Source organism: Passer montanus, unplaced genomic scaffold (assembly GCF_014805655.1).
Source record: "Passer montanus isolate IOZ18808 unplaced genomic scaffold, ASM1480565v1 scaffold38, whole genome shotgun sequence".
Classification (NCBI taxonomy): Eukaryota; Metazoa; Chordata; class Aves; order Passeriformes; family Passeridae; genus Passer; species Passer montanus.
In genome coordinates this window covers 8,396,667-8,412,279 of record NW_024368596.1, presented here as the reverse complement: position 1 = coordinate 8,412,279, position 15,613 = coordinate 8,396,667, and the positions used below count along the sequence as shown (strand labels likewise).

At 47.2% G+C, this 15,613-nt stretch overlaps 1 protein-coding gene across 1 annotated transcript in view; it reads right to left on the bottom strand.

Annotated features, from left to right (window-relative positions):
• Positions 1 to 15,607, bottom strand: part of GPC3 (glypican 3) — a 139,860-nt gene extending 124,253 nt beyond the window's left edge. Inside the window, exons 1-2 of the mRNA XM_039717486.1 lie at positions 15,327 to 15,607; positions 6,648 to 6,809 (exon numbers count right to left, since the gene is read on the bottom strand). Coding sequence (XP_039573420.1) covers positions 6,648 to 6,809; positions 15,327 to 15,495 — 331 coding nt within the window. The 5' untranslated portion in view covers positions 15,496 to 15,607. The remainder of the gene's footprint in view (positions 1 to 6,647; positions 6,810 to 15,326) is intronic.
• Between the last annotated feature and the right edge of the window lie 6 nt (positions 15,608 to 15,613).

Genomic DNA, 15,613 nt, shown 5'->3' with positions numbered 1-15,613 from the left:
GACATGCCAGAAGGTTGCTGGCAACTCTCTGCAAAGGGCATAACACAGAACCTTCCTGCAGAGGTCAACAAACAGATGCATGGAAATGCAGGTGGGAGCAGGGTGAGTGAGGGGATGCATTGCACAGCTCAAGGGGGATGCAGCAGCCAAAGCCAAGGAGGTCCCTCCTGCAAGGAGACACCCCAGAGACATGCCAGGCTCACCAACTATGAGCAAGGCTGTCCAAGATGCACCAGGATTTTGGGAATTCATGGGAAATGGGACCGCTGTGGTACTGGCTGAGGCAGGACAGGAGGAGCCCCACACCTCAGGCTCAGCATCATGAGAGGCTCCCCTGAGGGAAGAACCACATCCAGCACCCCCAGAGCCCAGTGAGCTGCATGTCAGTGCTGTGCTGGCAGTGAAACTTCAGGCGATGAGAGGAAGAAACAAAAGCAAAACCAAACATCTTTCAAAATATCCCTTCCCGGTAGCATGCACTGTCATGCAGTTCTTCCAAAGCCATGGTTTATGTGGCTCAGGAGGGCAGTTTCATGCCTTAACTCCTGCATGATGGATTTTACAATTTGTTAAAGAAACTCATCAATCCTCAGCAGTCATTTTTAATGCCCAGAGCCTCCACAAACTCCTGCATTTTGCTGATCCCCCAATTTCAAATCATTTGAAATTGCTGCTACTATTACAGCTCTGCTCCTAAAGCTAAGCATTATGGCACATTCCAGACTTCCAGCTTCGTGTGCTGGTGTAATAAACAGATTAACTGTGATTTATGAACAATAAGTTCTGGTTATTTGAAAGGAAACATTACCTCCCTAGACCAATTCTGACAACCAAAGATCTCTCATTATGCAGACATTATTTCCACCTACCTGTAATCATTGGTTTAGAGCATCGTTTTCGACCTGGTAAATGTATCACCATAGTTTTCCACTACAAACTTTGTGCATCCAAAGCATCTGCCAGGATGCCCCACCAAAGGCAGAACACCAGCCTGAATTGACCCAGTGAGACAATTCCTATTTTAAATTCAAGTTATTAAGAAAAGATAATATTAAAGCAACAACAAATTAAAAAGCTTTTGCAGAGAAGGGCCACAGTGGAGGTGGGTACATCACAGAAGTGTCCAGCAAGACTCCAGTTAGCAGAGGACTAATTAGGAAGAGGAATGATAAGATGATACAGAGATCTGTTTCTTGACCTTATTTATTTGTAAAGTCTACTAAGAGTTTTAATATTCTCTTCCAAGAAATTTATTCATTCTTTTGAGTCTACTCTAAAATGTCAGCTTAGTATTTTACAAGCCCACAGGCAGGAGCTGACATTTTCACGTGCACTTTTCACCTGAAGCTACTAAACTGACCACCCCACTCAGGACACTCTCAAGTCCTGCTAAGCATCATTTTATACATTTATTCAGTTAATTGCAATCACTTTCCTCCTGTTTAGAAAAGCTGAGCAGCCCTGCACACTGATTAGGCAGCCAAGAGCCATCCACACAGCACAGCTGTAACCTGATGGTCACATCTCCCCTCTGCAGGGCTGGTTCAGCCCCAAGACCTCCCCAGTTCCCTCATCTCCACATTCACAAATAGTTACTGACTGTCCAAGCCAGAGACTTCTCCCACCTGCCCCATTTCACCTCCTCCCTCCCCAACACACCAAGGGCAACAATGCAGTGCTGAAATCCACCCAAGGCTCTCCCTACTGCCAAGACCTGAAAGACCTTCCTGAATTATCAAAACTAATTGGCTTAAAGATCCTGGAGTATTAAACTATTCCAAATGATGAGACAAGCTCTGCTGGGCAGTGCTGGTATCAGTGGGCTTGTCTTGGTGATTAACATGCAAAAGCTCCCACCACACAGCCCAATCTCTTCTCACCTAATTGTTACGTGTATCTTGGATTTACCTGTGCAAGGCATAATTAGTGGAGATAAAATACTTTATATAGTTAAACCTCTTTAATAGAATAAAAGAAATCTCAGCTCCCTCACCTTGACTCTAACACAGTAACAGAGGCTCGTGAAAAATGAAAAGCCTTGAAGGATTTGGAATAAGAAACTTGGAGAGACAATCGCTAATCTTTTATCTTCCAGACTTCAAGCAGAATCAAGTTCTTCAAAGAAAACCCAATAAAGCCCAGACATTTTCATCATAACAAAATAAATAATTCAGTCATGCTTTAGAGGACTCCAACATTAGGATTGGCTATTTGATATATTTGTGGCTTAGGTGCCTCTAAACTGATTAAAGATAACCTGATAGAAGCTTGCAATGTCAGAACTGCCTTCATTCCTGACAGATATGAATGGATAGTGTAAATAACTATAAATAACCAAAATGGCTGCATTTATGCCTAATGGAGGATTTACAGCCTTCAGAGCTGCCTGGTAGGACTAAGAGTTACAGCTCTGCCTTTATCCTACCACAGCACACAAGGAGAGATCAATTGACATCCTCCCCACAGCAGCTTCTGTGAACCACCAAGGGCCCTATCCAGAGGAGAAAAGGAACAGGATTCTCCCATGAAAAGAAAATAAACATGCACAGGCAGGTTTGTTGGTGTTGATTTATTATGGTCTTCCTAGAAACCACTGTGAAGCACACAACCCAAAAGCCCCTCAAACCTCTGTAGCCCCTGCAAGTTTCCCCCAGTAGAGCTTTTGTTATTTTCCAGCTGCCATCTGCAGAAGGAAAGATGCCACTGCCTTTGAGGGAATAGACCAGGTCATCATTTACCTCTCCAGGTCATCATTTACCCCTCCAGGTCATCACCAAGGGGGCCCCAGCTGCAGCATCCCAGGCAATTTTTCAGTTTGGGCTACTGCACTCCTAACCTTCCCACCATCCACTGCATTCCCAAAGCTCCAGCAGCAGTGCAGCCCCACAGGAGCTATTTGGGAAGTGGATGGAAGCAAATTCTGCACCCACACAAGCATTGGGGCAGCTCAGTTCGGGGTCAGGAACAGCCCCAGTTTGTGTCTCACGATTTACACCACTGCTGGGGGATTGCAGAGCAGAGCCACTGACACACTCAGCAGCTCTGTGTTGGCACCATGTGGAAAAGTCTCCCCAGGATGGGACTGGCACCAAGAGAAGGGGCTGCAGAGAGGCAGCACCAGATCCTGCTGTTCACTTCTTTGAGCAATCACTTAAAGCTCTCCCCAGGAGCTCTGTGCAGAAGCAGCCCCTCACAGCCAGCTCTCCTGTTCCCGCTCTTCTCACTTGATGGAAGGGGAGATTACCAGGAAATCTGACACAAAGAATGGGTGCAGATGCTCCCCCTTCTCTCAGAGGTCCTTCTGTGCTTAATTGTGTCACCATCTTTCCACTTTTTTCAAGTACCTTTTCTCTTGAACAGAAAACTGGTAGGAACGTACCACAAAAGCTGCAATTGAGCAGCTGCTAAAGCTTTAATTTTCTGTTGTCCACAGAGCAATGTGGCCAATATTCAGGGCAAGAAATTAAGTGACCATTCAAAAGCAAACTCCCAAGCTTGGGAAGCAGGAGGAATCAGGCTGATAAACACTGCACACAAGCCAACTCCATGGAACAGTTCTTTAGTGTGGGGAAGGGGAGATAAAGAAGAACCACACTGCTATTTTTCTGCTCAAGTATACCTTTCACAAAGTTGAGCCACTCAGATTTAATGTTTAGGAAATCAACAGAATTCATTGAGGGATTTTTTTTTGTCATTGTTTCAATAGGTAAAGACTAGATGGTGGCAGGGCTAGAAATTCCCCCATTGAAAAAAGCAAAGATCTGATATCAGAAGAAAAAGAGAGGGAAAGCAAACCAAAGGCAAGGTTCTCACTATTCTCTGAAGCAGCTGAGTTCCATTAACTACTGGTTAGTTTGGATGAGAATATTTAGCAATCCTAAATGTCACATGACAGAAGACATGAGCAGTTCTGAGGTGATGGGGTTCATCCCAGCTTCAGAGCTGAGAACCCCAACCAGGAGGTACCAGCATGGATACACCAAGGGGAAGAGAAAAAACTGCCCACAAAAATAATCCTGAAGCAAGATTTAACTGCAGTCAAGGCAGCCACAATCCATTTTAACACTGTCAAACACAGCAAGTTTCCAAAAGATTAAATCACTACTGAAATCATCTTCATAATTTTAAAAAATGCCTCTGAGATAAGACCAGGAGCTAATTGTACCATTTAAATTTAGTGAAGGGAGGAATTTTTTTGGTTGGGATTTTTCCTTCTTAACTGCAATAAAGAAAAAGCCCAAGGGTCTAAAACTAATAATCTAATAAACTTTGCTAAGTGAACATTGTAACAGATAGGCCTGGATGAGATTTCCTGTAAATGCCAGACAATTTCCCTTGATCTTTATCAGCAGAGATGCTGCTCTAGCTTCAGCAGGAAGAAATTAAATTTGGTGCAAAATAATAACATCTGGGTGAGATTGTCAGACTAGCAGTCCCTTTAGATGCCAGGGTAAAAATATTAAAATGAACTCTGAAGGATTTCACATTTGTGTTTTTAATATGAGTGGTTGAGCTGTGTTTCCATACCAACACATTTCCCCTCTCTGGAGGGAGATGCAATTATCCATCCTCTGCACTGGGTCCCCGGACTGGGGGTCTGACCCAAAGCAAAACACACTGGGAGCTCTCTTCCCTGCCAGAGCACATCTCGGAGCTGGCACTGCTTCCAGCTCTCCCATCCCTGCACTCCAAAGCCACAGGGAATCTGTCCCCAGGACCTGCAGGAGATGTTCAGGGGTCACTGGGCTCCTCTTCCCTGACCACTCCAGCACTCCCCAACAGCTGAGTGCCCTGCACAGCCCTGCCAGGGGCACCCTGCACAGTTCCTGTAGCTGGAACAGCCTCTGGCATTGCAGCCATCAAAATACTCTTAAGCAAGCAGCAATCAAAAGATCAACCCACTTTACAAAGTGTTCTCCTACAAGCTTCCAGACTAATTTTAAAGATAGCAAAAGTAAATGGTGTTCAAAGTCTAATGAATCGTCCTTCCAAGACCAAAGCACTTTATACAAGATAATTAAAGTGAGCTCCTCAATGGTTCCAGCTAGGAATTCCTCCTCTGCAACGGGATTGCAAATTATTTTTAGTCACTTTAGAGCTTTTTTAATAAGCAGAAGTGGTCAGAAACTGTTCAATTAAATGCTTTTCTTCCCCACCACCAAGAATGGCAACTCCACATACCAGGGCTTCTCAGAATAACTGCAGCTTCAAAACCCCTGCACAGGTCCCTGGGCCAGGGTGGAAATAACAGTTTTTAAAAAAGGGTGTGGGGTTGGATAATTAAATCTAAGCAAAGGGTTCAACTCTCTCCAGAAGTGGCCAAAAGTCCAGAGCCAGAGCACCCAACTGCTGTGCACAGCCTGCAGCTCCACAGGGTGTCATTTCCACACACAACAAAAACTAATGCTGCAGTTTCTGTCAAATGGGAAGGAGGGAGGCAGGCAGTTTGTATCCCACCCAGATTATTCACTATTTCTGAAGCTGGTCCACATTTCCAATGTCTAGGAAACCCATCCTTCATTAGTTTTACTCCATTCTGGTTATTAGAATTGGATCTTAATGGTAACTGCATTAAGAATTACTGGGGGGGGAATGTGCTGTTATCTCCTCAGCAATTCATTTGATCTTACATTGAGAAAAACAACATATTAAACTTCATCAGTCAGTTGTGGCCCAGAACAGAGCTCTGCCCTGATCTCACAGGCTTCAGCAGGTCTTGGGTCTTGCTATTAGTGAGGCATAAACAAAAATAAATCAATTATTCTGCAAAAATATCATCAAGAAGGAAAAAACGCTTGGTTGCCCATGACTTCTTTTTTAAATACAGGCAAAAACACCATTAATACAGAATGATGGAACCTCAATAGGACAGCACTCAACAAATAAGCAATCATTTCACTGCACATTAACCATAAGGCCCTAAAAAATAATTGCAGATTTAAGTGGCACAAACTAGTGTGTATCAACACTAAAAAAAAATAAAAAATTAAAGATCCATTTTGCAAAAAAACCCAAGCAAACAAACAAAACCATCATATTATCATTAGAAAGAGAGCTGGCTCACACAGCAGAGCATAGGGTTACCAAGCATTCAAATATCCCATGGGGCACACGGACCACATTTGGGAACCAGCAGCCTCTGCCACCTTTCCCACAGAATACCCAACTTTGTTGTGCAGTGGATAACAATAACAACACACAGCTGGGGCAGATCTCAGCAAGCATTACACTGAGGTGACAACCAGATCACCTCACTGCAGGCTGTATTTTGGGACTGACAGAGCCAGACAAGACAATACTTGCACAGAGATTTTAATTCTTGGAAAGGTGGGGCATTTTTGTTGTTTTTGTTTGTTTGGTTTTGGATTTTGTTTGTTTGTTTTAATTTGCACCTCAAGAAGTTTAGCCTTTAAATTTCCATTCATTCTTACAGCTGCAGGAATATTTAGGACAAGCCCTGCAGAGCAAGCACACAGCAAACCAGGTATATTACCAGTCATAAACAAGCATATATAATATCTACAAACATAAAAACAAGCAAACAGAAAGCTTCCAGCCACTTGCATTTCCAATTGCCCAGTGCTGAGGGAAGAGGAGCAGAAATGCTGCCTCCTCCTGCAGGTGAGTGGAGCACCCCCAGGGCTCACCTTGGAAGACAGCAGCGTTCTGGATGACCAGGAATTTCAGCTCCATGCTGGCAGCCTGCAGCAGCTGCTCCATGTGCAGGCGGGCAGCTGCCTGGTACTTCTCCTCCATCCTCCTGGAGCAGCACGTGGAGCCCTTCGGGACACACACCTGCAGATCAGTCCCTGCCGAGACACAGGAGAAGTAGATAATTCACATTAGAAGGTGGAATTAGGAGTGGAAACCAATTCCAAGCATGACTGTGGCTGCAATTACTGTTTGGGCAAATTGATGGCATTTCTGGAATGTGTCCTGAGCAAGCAGCTTGGCCAAAGGAAAGGGTGGATAAGGCAGAGCCCAGATTGCTGAGCAGCGGCCCCCTGTGCTCCCACACACCCCAAGCACTGATGTGCCAGTGCTGAGCAGTGATCCCAGCCTCACCTGGCTGTCCCCTGTCTGCCCACAGCACTGAGGAGTCAGTGAGAGCAGGAAAGGTGGAAAACAGACAAGATTTGAGGCTGTGGATTTACACTGACTAGAGCAATGTATGGACTACATCAAGGAGGATATGCTTGTGATTTGCATAAAGACTTGAAAGTAATTTGGGAACAACAGTGCTATTTGCCTCAATTTCTACCCTTTTGTATCCCCAGCAACAACAGTAATAGCAGAAGGACACAAATATAATGATTTACTTGGCTTTTTAGTGCCAGCTTTTAAATTGTGCAACCAAATGTCCATCCTTCCTTTGCAACAGGCAAAAAAGCACAAGGCCCATTGCTTCACTGATGGCTGTCCCACTGCAGAAGGACAGATCCTGAGGGATGCTCTGAGCACTGCACAAGGCAAGACTCTCTTCAGCAGCACCTTCACTCATTCACCAGGATGGGACAAAGCCAGGGGACAAGCACCACTTGCTCTGGCATCTCCAGCACTGCTCAGTGATACTAAACTTCTCTTTTTTTTGGCATTCCCAAAGCATTTATTCATAGAGAAAGTAGACAACTTCAAGAGAAGTGTTGTTAACTAAAAATAAATAAAATCTGGGGAAGAAAATAGAAATCTTTCCAGGCTCAGACACGAGAAGATGAAACAGAAGAGCTGGAAGTAGCAGCAATAAAAGGCCCTATCTTCCATCAACTTTTAAGAGCAAACTGAGGCCCCAAACGCACAAGCAGAGCAACAAGCTCACATCAAAGCAAATAGCTCTCCTTATGCAAAACACATCTAATCTGATCCTGCTGTTAGAAACTCAAACAGCAAAAACCAGCTCCATTAAAAATGGCTCTCCAGGGTCAAAGAACAGCCAGCACCCACATTTCATTGTCTGCCACCCAAACTGCATCATGCCCAAAGCAAAAGCAGCTCCCTGCTAGGTTCAGATCTGCCAAGAACCTGGATGGGGAAGCAGTCCCCAGGCCAGTGACCAACAGCCCCGACAGAGTGAAGGCTCCTCACACCTCTCACTCTGCCTTCCTCCTTGTTATAGAGGGTTTTTCCTCAGTAAAAGCTACTTTGGTAATTTACATCTTTGCTCTGGAAGGATTATGCTTCCTTTCAGGTTCCTGTCTTCTCTCCTTCACAAGAGTCTTTTACCACATCCACTCTCTCCCTAATTACTAGAAAGTGTCAAAAGTCACTTTTGCAAGTGTAGTCTAGAAGAACAGGATTAATATTAATGTCAGTTCAATCGTGTGCTTCCTGAAGAAGAGTCATGCACAGTGCCAAGGGAAAACCAGCTGTCAGGGCTCAGGAGCAGCGACAGCAGAAATCCTCCTCCCTCCAGCCTTATCCTTTCCCTGGCACAGCATGGGAAAAGGAACATGAAACACTTCATCTACAACATGCACTGCATGTGGGGAAAGGAGATTTAACCAGTGCAGACCCTGCTGTTACTGCAAAAAACCTCATGCAAAGAGGGAGAGAGGGTCCACACCCCCATCCTGGCTCCATCACTCCCCACTGCCTCAGTTTCCCCTTCTGCAAAGCAGGATGCCTAACACAAGTCCCTGTGGCACAGAGCCAGCAACACCAATGTCTCAAGCCCAAGCCTCAGTGATTTGTGAACTCACCACTCCAGAGGAGCACAGCGACAGGTATTTCATGCATCGAAAAAATAAAAGGGACCATAAAACCATGTAACAGCAAGATACTGCATTAATGAGAGAAGCAGTTGTATAACAGCAAGTTAAAGAGGTTTTTTAAAGTCAAACCCAACTCAATTTACACCACGAAAAGGCTTAGCATGGTCTCTTTAACACTACAGTATGCCCATAAATTTCTTTTTAATACAAAGCTTATTTCCTCCTACATTTATTATATTAGGACACATTTCAAATTATAAAATAAAAATCCTTCCATGATTAATGGAAATACCAATATAGAAAATCTGAGAGTTGGCAATTAAGATGTCTCTTGAAGTTAAAGCCAAGGATAGGAAGCAGCAAGGTCATCTACTCACATCCCATCCTTCTTTTTAGCAATTAAGCCAACTTCTCCCCTTAAATGGATCTTTATTTTTGTGCAGCAAAAAGACAGACACACGCTGTATCAGAGCAATCACAGAGGAGGAGGAAAAAGCCTGGGAATTAGCTTAAAATGTTCTACAGAGGCAGCCAACTAACACGGCAAGAAACGTCACGGTAAACACAACAGGACAACACAGGCAGGGCAGGCTCTTGGAAGGGACCAGGGACAAGCTCCTTCTTGGCACAGTGCTGCTACAGAGGGACAGGGAATGGGGCCTGACTCCCATCTGCCAGCTCTTTTCTGTGTATGGCTTTCCCAGATGGCGAGCTGGCTCCAACACTCCATCTCTGAATCCCCCAGGAGCTGCAGGGATGGGAGGTTTCAATGCCAGTCCCCCAGGAGCTGCTGACCCCAGCCCCAGCAGACACAGATGAAACAGAGACAAAGCTTTTGACCTGCAGATGTATTTGGGGTTCACTCATGGCATTGCTCGAAGGAGCCTTTCTGCACTCAAGCTGCAGCCCCCAGGAGCCCCAAGACACGCGCGAAGGATGCGGAGACACGAACGCTTGGGAACGCTCAGCAGCCCACGGACCAGACACCAGCAGTGCATGAATTAGGGTGCCACACGTTTCTGACTCCAAAAAAATGCACGGGAAAAGGTCCTGTGAGTCATCAAATCCTACCTCAGCCTCCCAATCCTCCCCCTCTCAGCGTTTTATCTAACACAAACACCTCCAGCGATACTCCGGCTGGTGAGATAGCGAAGCCCATTCCGCTGCCTAATGGCCCTTCACTGTTAAGACCGTTTTTATCTCCCAACCTACACAACCCCTTTTTCTTAAAGTTTCAAGTCATTACACCTTGTAATGCCAGTCTCAGCCCTTGCAAACAACCTTCTCCTTTTGCTATAAATCACCACAAACTCATTTTCAGGAAGAAAGTGTCCCTCAAATTACTGCAACCGTTTTATTAAATTGCATTTGGATGCTCACATACCAATCTCGGCAAGATTAGTGAGATGATGAGATGCCAAGCAGAGCAGCCTGACCCTCTGACACCCACCTCCCACGGCTGAGAAGACACTGGCTGCAGCCCCTTCCATGGGTGCAGGAACGCCATCAGAACTGTGCCATTTATGCCATCTTGGGGAACAGCAGTGTAAATGCTCCAGCAATTCTGCATACGCTCCCAGCTGACAGAAATAAACTCTGAAGCTGCACTAATTTCAGTAGCACCCTGCCTCTTCCTCCCCCCGACAGGGAATTTTTACTGACGGTCGGGTGGCAGTGAATTTAAACCATTACATTTGACTTTGATGTACAATTATTCCCGCAGATAGGTGGTTAGCACAGCAGAAGTGAAAACCATTTCAGAGGATTAAATGTCAAAAATAAAAGCCCTCAAGATCATCTGTGGGGAGTTGCGGACTCCTTCACAAGGCTGAAGGATTTTCCTTGGATTTCAAGCATCCCAGGATAGCTTCAACCCTGTCATCAGGTACAGGCAGGCAAGCTGTGCACACTGAGGCACACAAGCCTTCCCACCCAGATCCAATGGCAGCTTAAATCAGATTAACATTCCCCCCAAATTTACCCCGGGCATTGCCAAAATAAGAACCTGTCCCTGCTTAGTGCCACATTCCTGCAGCCTCCTCCCCATGTGAGGGGGCTCTGCTACTCCATGCATTGGCACCTTCGCCTTCTCCAGTCTGGAAGTGTCAGAGGAGTTCCTCCCACCCTCTCAACTCACAATTTGGTACTATTACCCACAAGAAATATGGTTTTCCTCCTCCAATTGTTTTACAACCAGCATCATGCTTTAAATAGATAAAAGCAGTGACTCAACATTTAAATATAGTGGATTTTCCCCCAGATTTTTCAATACTTTTTATTAAAAACCTTTTAAATTATTTGATTTAGGGGGTTGTGCATCTGTCAGTGCCTTTTAATGCTCGGTATCTAGGGGGAGGAAAAGGAAATGCAACTGTTTAGAACCCAGATTTAATGCTGATCTTTATAAAGCTAATTAAAGAGATATAAATTATAAACCAACTCATTCAATAGGTGATTTAAGTTGGAACAGTATGCATAGTACATGGGATATTTATTAGTGCTTAATTATCCTTTATTTTCTATTCCATCTTGTGTTTCACAAGACCATCTGACTCTGGATTCCTCCCCTAGTCTTACAATGTTGGCCAAATGATTCTCATGCAAATCTAACACCCTATAAAAACACATCCTTTAAAAGAAGACATTACAGTGAAAAATAGGTTTTACAGAGTAAAAGTTTCCTCCTAACAAATGTATAAACACTGTCATCAAGGGAGTTAACTTTGGGCACCCACTCCCCACACAGATTTGTTACAGTCACATGCACACATCCCACAACCATTCCAAAGACCAGGAAGAACACTGTTCAGGATGTTGTTAAAGTTAACCCCTGGGAAAAAAAAATAAAATTAATGATCTCACTATAAAACCACTGCCTGGGGAGGTTACTAAATTTTAGGGTTCTGCTCCTGCTCTCTTAACTATCAAGAGAGCAACTTGCAGGCCTGAAATAATTAAGAACAGAAAACTCAATTATCTAGTAAACTAAGCTTTTAAACCACCGTGCTAAGCTAAATGGAAAGGCTGCACAGGGAGGAGCATCATTAGTCCCACTCGGAAAAAACAGAATAAAAGAGCAGGAGTACAAAGGGAACCAGCTCATGAGCAAAGGCACATTGACTTCAGTGGGAAGAGCTGGGATTTTTAATTTTTAAACTATACATTGGCACACACCAGCTGCCAAAAAAAAAAAAGAGAAGAAAGCTTGACGTGCTCAGCCAGCCACTTGTAAAGCATTACACCTCAACTCCAAAAGGTTAATCTCCTATTTTCTTAGGGTGAATCCATATTTGCTTCCATCAAAGAAAATGAACAAAAAGCTGGAAATAACACTTTGCTGTGGGAGAAGGAAAGCAGACCTGCCAGCAGATATTTCTGTCAAGATAAATATTCCTCAGTTTTCCACTGTTCCAGAGCAGAGGCACCCATCCCCTGTCCCCTTCCTGCCAAGGCCCCAGCTCACCCCTTCCCCTCTACCCACAGGCACCAGCCCAATTACCTGTCACCACCAATACAGAGAAACCCAAATGGCAGAGAGGAGAGAAAAACAGCAGGAGAAATGGAAATTCAAGCTGCTGTTTATAGATAGGAGAAATTATGCAGAGAAAAGACAAATGGAAGAAGAAAACTAAGACAGGCAACATAGCAAAAAGAGAATTTAGTTATTAGTGAGCATGAAGCTACCCCAGCACAGAAGCACAGGCTGGCTCAGGAGCTGGCATTCAGTCTCATCTTCATCAAAACCCAGGAAAAGCACTCTCCCATCACCCTGCCTTTGCTCTCTCCAGCACAACATCTCTGATCCAGGTCCAGCTGAGATGAATTGCATCCCCCACCCCTTGAACGGTCAGCACAGCTGAGAGCAGTTAGGCTTTGCTGTTCCCCACCTCTAAGCAGACCAAAACATGCTCCAGAGTGACAAAAACCTGGTCCCCAGACTGCAGGACCAGAGGAGGCCAAGCTTCTCACTGCCTGGTGCACGCCTGCAGCTACACCCAGAACATCAATACTGCTCACGAAACAGCATGACACTTCCCTCACACTTAGCAGAATTGCCTTTTTTTGGGTTTTTTTAAAATTAGAAGTGTGGTCTCTGTCTGCTTCAGAGCTCTCCTACGGAGCTTGCTGTGCCAATGTCCCTCCAGCCCACACAACGCTGATGCAGTAAAACTCAGCTCTGGGACATTTCTCCTGAGGGTGTTCCAACTCAGCAGCATTCCCACTACTTACTCCTTCAGCAGCAACTGCTCATAGTGCAAAATGGGGCTTCCAGAAACAACTGTGTCCAAAAAAAATATAAAAATCCACATTTTAAATAAGTTAACTTCAGTTTCTCCAGGGTGGTGTGATCCATTGGGAAAGGTTCTCAGAATTGATTCCGTGGTGATTTGTGGCTGGGAACACCAAAACTTTTTTTAATTGACACATGCATGAAAGGAAGAAAAGTAACAAACAGATGCCTAGAAAATAGTCCTTGAGTGATGTTCCCTTATTACAGAGATTTATGCAGCTGCTACTAGGAGAAGCAAGTGCTCTGAAGTGTAATTACCACACAGAGTCATGCAAAATGGGCCAGATCCAAGGTATAAGCAAGCAGTCATTGCTTTAATTATGATCAAGTTTATGTACTTAGGCAAATGTGAAATCCACTTTCGATTTGATGTGTGGGAACTTTATCATCGTAACAAGCTGGAAGCATTCACTTGAAACACCAGCCCTGTTAGGAGGTATTGATCCAGCTGCCCAGAGGCTCTGCACAGAGGCAGAGGGCTCCTTACTCCTCCTGGCTCTCAGGGGAGTGAGAATGTCACTGAGGAACCCCAGCAACCTGAGCTCTGCTGGGAAGGGAGGATACCAGGGCAAAAAAAGCCACTGCAATCACAGCCAGGCCAGGCTGGAGGATGCTGACTGATCACACTGCAGCATGGCAGCCCCTCAATGCAATGGGAATCATTCTCCAGGAGCCTGCCCACCCCTCCATCACCTCTTGGAGTGTGTAAAAACATACTCAGCAAAGTTACTTAGGAATCAAAGCAAGAAGCTCACTGGCTTTCAAAGAAACAACTTCCTTCCGACAAACAGAATTTGTCAATTCAGTGGTGATAAGAGCAGCTCTTTCCTGCAACTCTTCATGCAAGCATTTCACTGGAAAGTATCTCCAGTGCCACTTCCTTACTGACCAGGAGACTAAGGCCCTGTGGGACAGGGAGAGGAGAGATGCTGTTCCTGCAGCTAGTCTGAAAGGAGCATTAAGTGTTGAAATTCATATGAGAAGAGAACATAAGGACAGGCAGGGAGAGGAAAGGTACACTCTCACCAGGACTTACATTTGAGCTCCCCTCATATCTCCCACAGCTCTTGAAAAGCTTAGGCATTGCTACAGACCAAAAGACTTGGGATTTGCACCAGCAGCCACAATACCTCGCAGTCCCAGCTCTGGGCACCCCATTTGTCCCCTCCCCTGTGCTGCAGCAGCTCACTGCTGAAGGAACTCCTGTGCTTCTGGCCTGTGCGACACCGAATGCAAGAAAACGTAACTCAACACATCGTTATTAAAAGCAGCCACCGCTGGCAATGATCTCATTGCACCTCCCCTGCCTGTTATCTCTTCCTTTTCATACTTTGATCACAAGCTTTTCAGGGCAGGCGTTCTCGGCTGCGTATGGAGCCCAGCTCGAGAGCAGCGAGCTCTCCAGGCAGCTCCGTAACGCAGCCATCACAGCGCTCCGCGTGTGTACGCACACTGCCAGCGCACAGCCACCCACCTGGAGCAGCCGGCACTCCCCGGCTCCCAGAAAGCCCCAAAGAACCTTTACAAGGCGAGGAATTCAAGTATTTCGCTCACTTTTTAAACCAGGAATGAGGCGTGTGTACAGAAAGCAGCCTGGCAGGGGGCAGGTGGTGAGGTTTGGTGCGGTACCACCCCGGCAGCCACCTGTGATGGAACTGCAGAGCAGAATGACACCTCTCCCCTACCTCGCACCCCGCACGGCACCCGCACGGCACCCGCACACGGGCACACCAGCCGCGCTGCCTCCTCGCAGCCCCGTGCTCTGGAGCTGCGGCAGCCCGGGCTGGGATGGGGGTTTGGAGGCTGTGGGAGCAGCCCTGCAGGGCGGGACTGCCTCGGACCCGGGCACACCTCGGCTCTGCCGGACCCGGGACCTGCAGAGTCGTGACGGGTGCGCGGAGCCTCCGCTCGCCGGCGGGGACACGGGGAGCTCCCGGGGACCGAGCACCGGAGCCCCGACAGCGGCGGGCGAGGACGGGGCTGGCCGGTCCCTCCGGCAGCGCCGCGGCTGCACCCCACAGCTCGAGCTCCCCTCGGCCACGGGGGCGAAAACCCCCCGAACAATCCGAGCGCAATGAAGACCCGCTCTCCAGCGGGTTCCCGTTACCGCGAAGTAATCCCCGGCTCCGTGTCATCCCCACATCCGACACGCCGAGTCCGGCCGGCAGCCCCCGCCGCCGGGGCAGGGCAGCTCCCCGCGGGAGAGCGGGCAGCCCGCACCCGGCTCCGCAGCGTCCCACAGCCGCACAGCGACCCCCGAACGGCCCCGGGCGACCCGCGGCGAGACGACGACGGCCGGCCGGACAGCACCGGGAGGGCGCTCTCACCTGGCACGGGGCTCTCGGGCACCCACTTGGCTCCGGGCTGCAGCACCTGGAAGGCGGCGCGGACCGGGCGGCAGGCGGCTTCTCCCGCCGGCTGCGCGGCTCCCGGGGCACCGAGCAGCGCGGCCGCCAGCAGCGGCAGCAGCAGCGGCACTCCGCCGCTCCCCGACATCCTGCCGGGCCAGCGGGAGCTCCTCTAGGCGCTGCCAGCGGGCATGCCAGCCGTGCCGGGACCGGGAGCGGAGCGGCGGAGCGGAGCGCGGCCCCGCGCCTCGCGCGGCGCTCCCGGG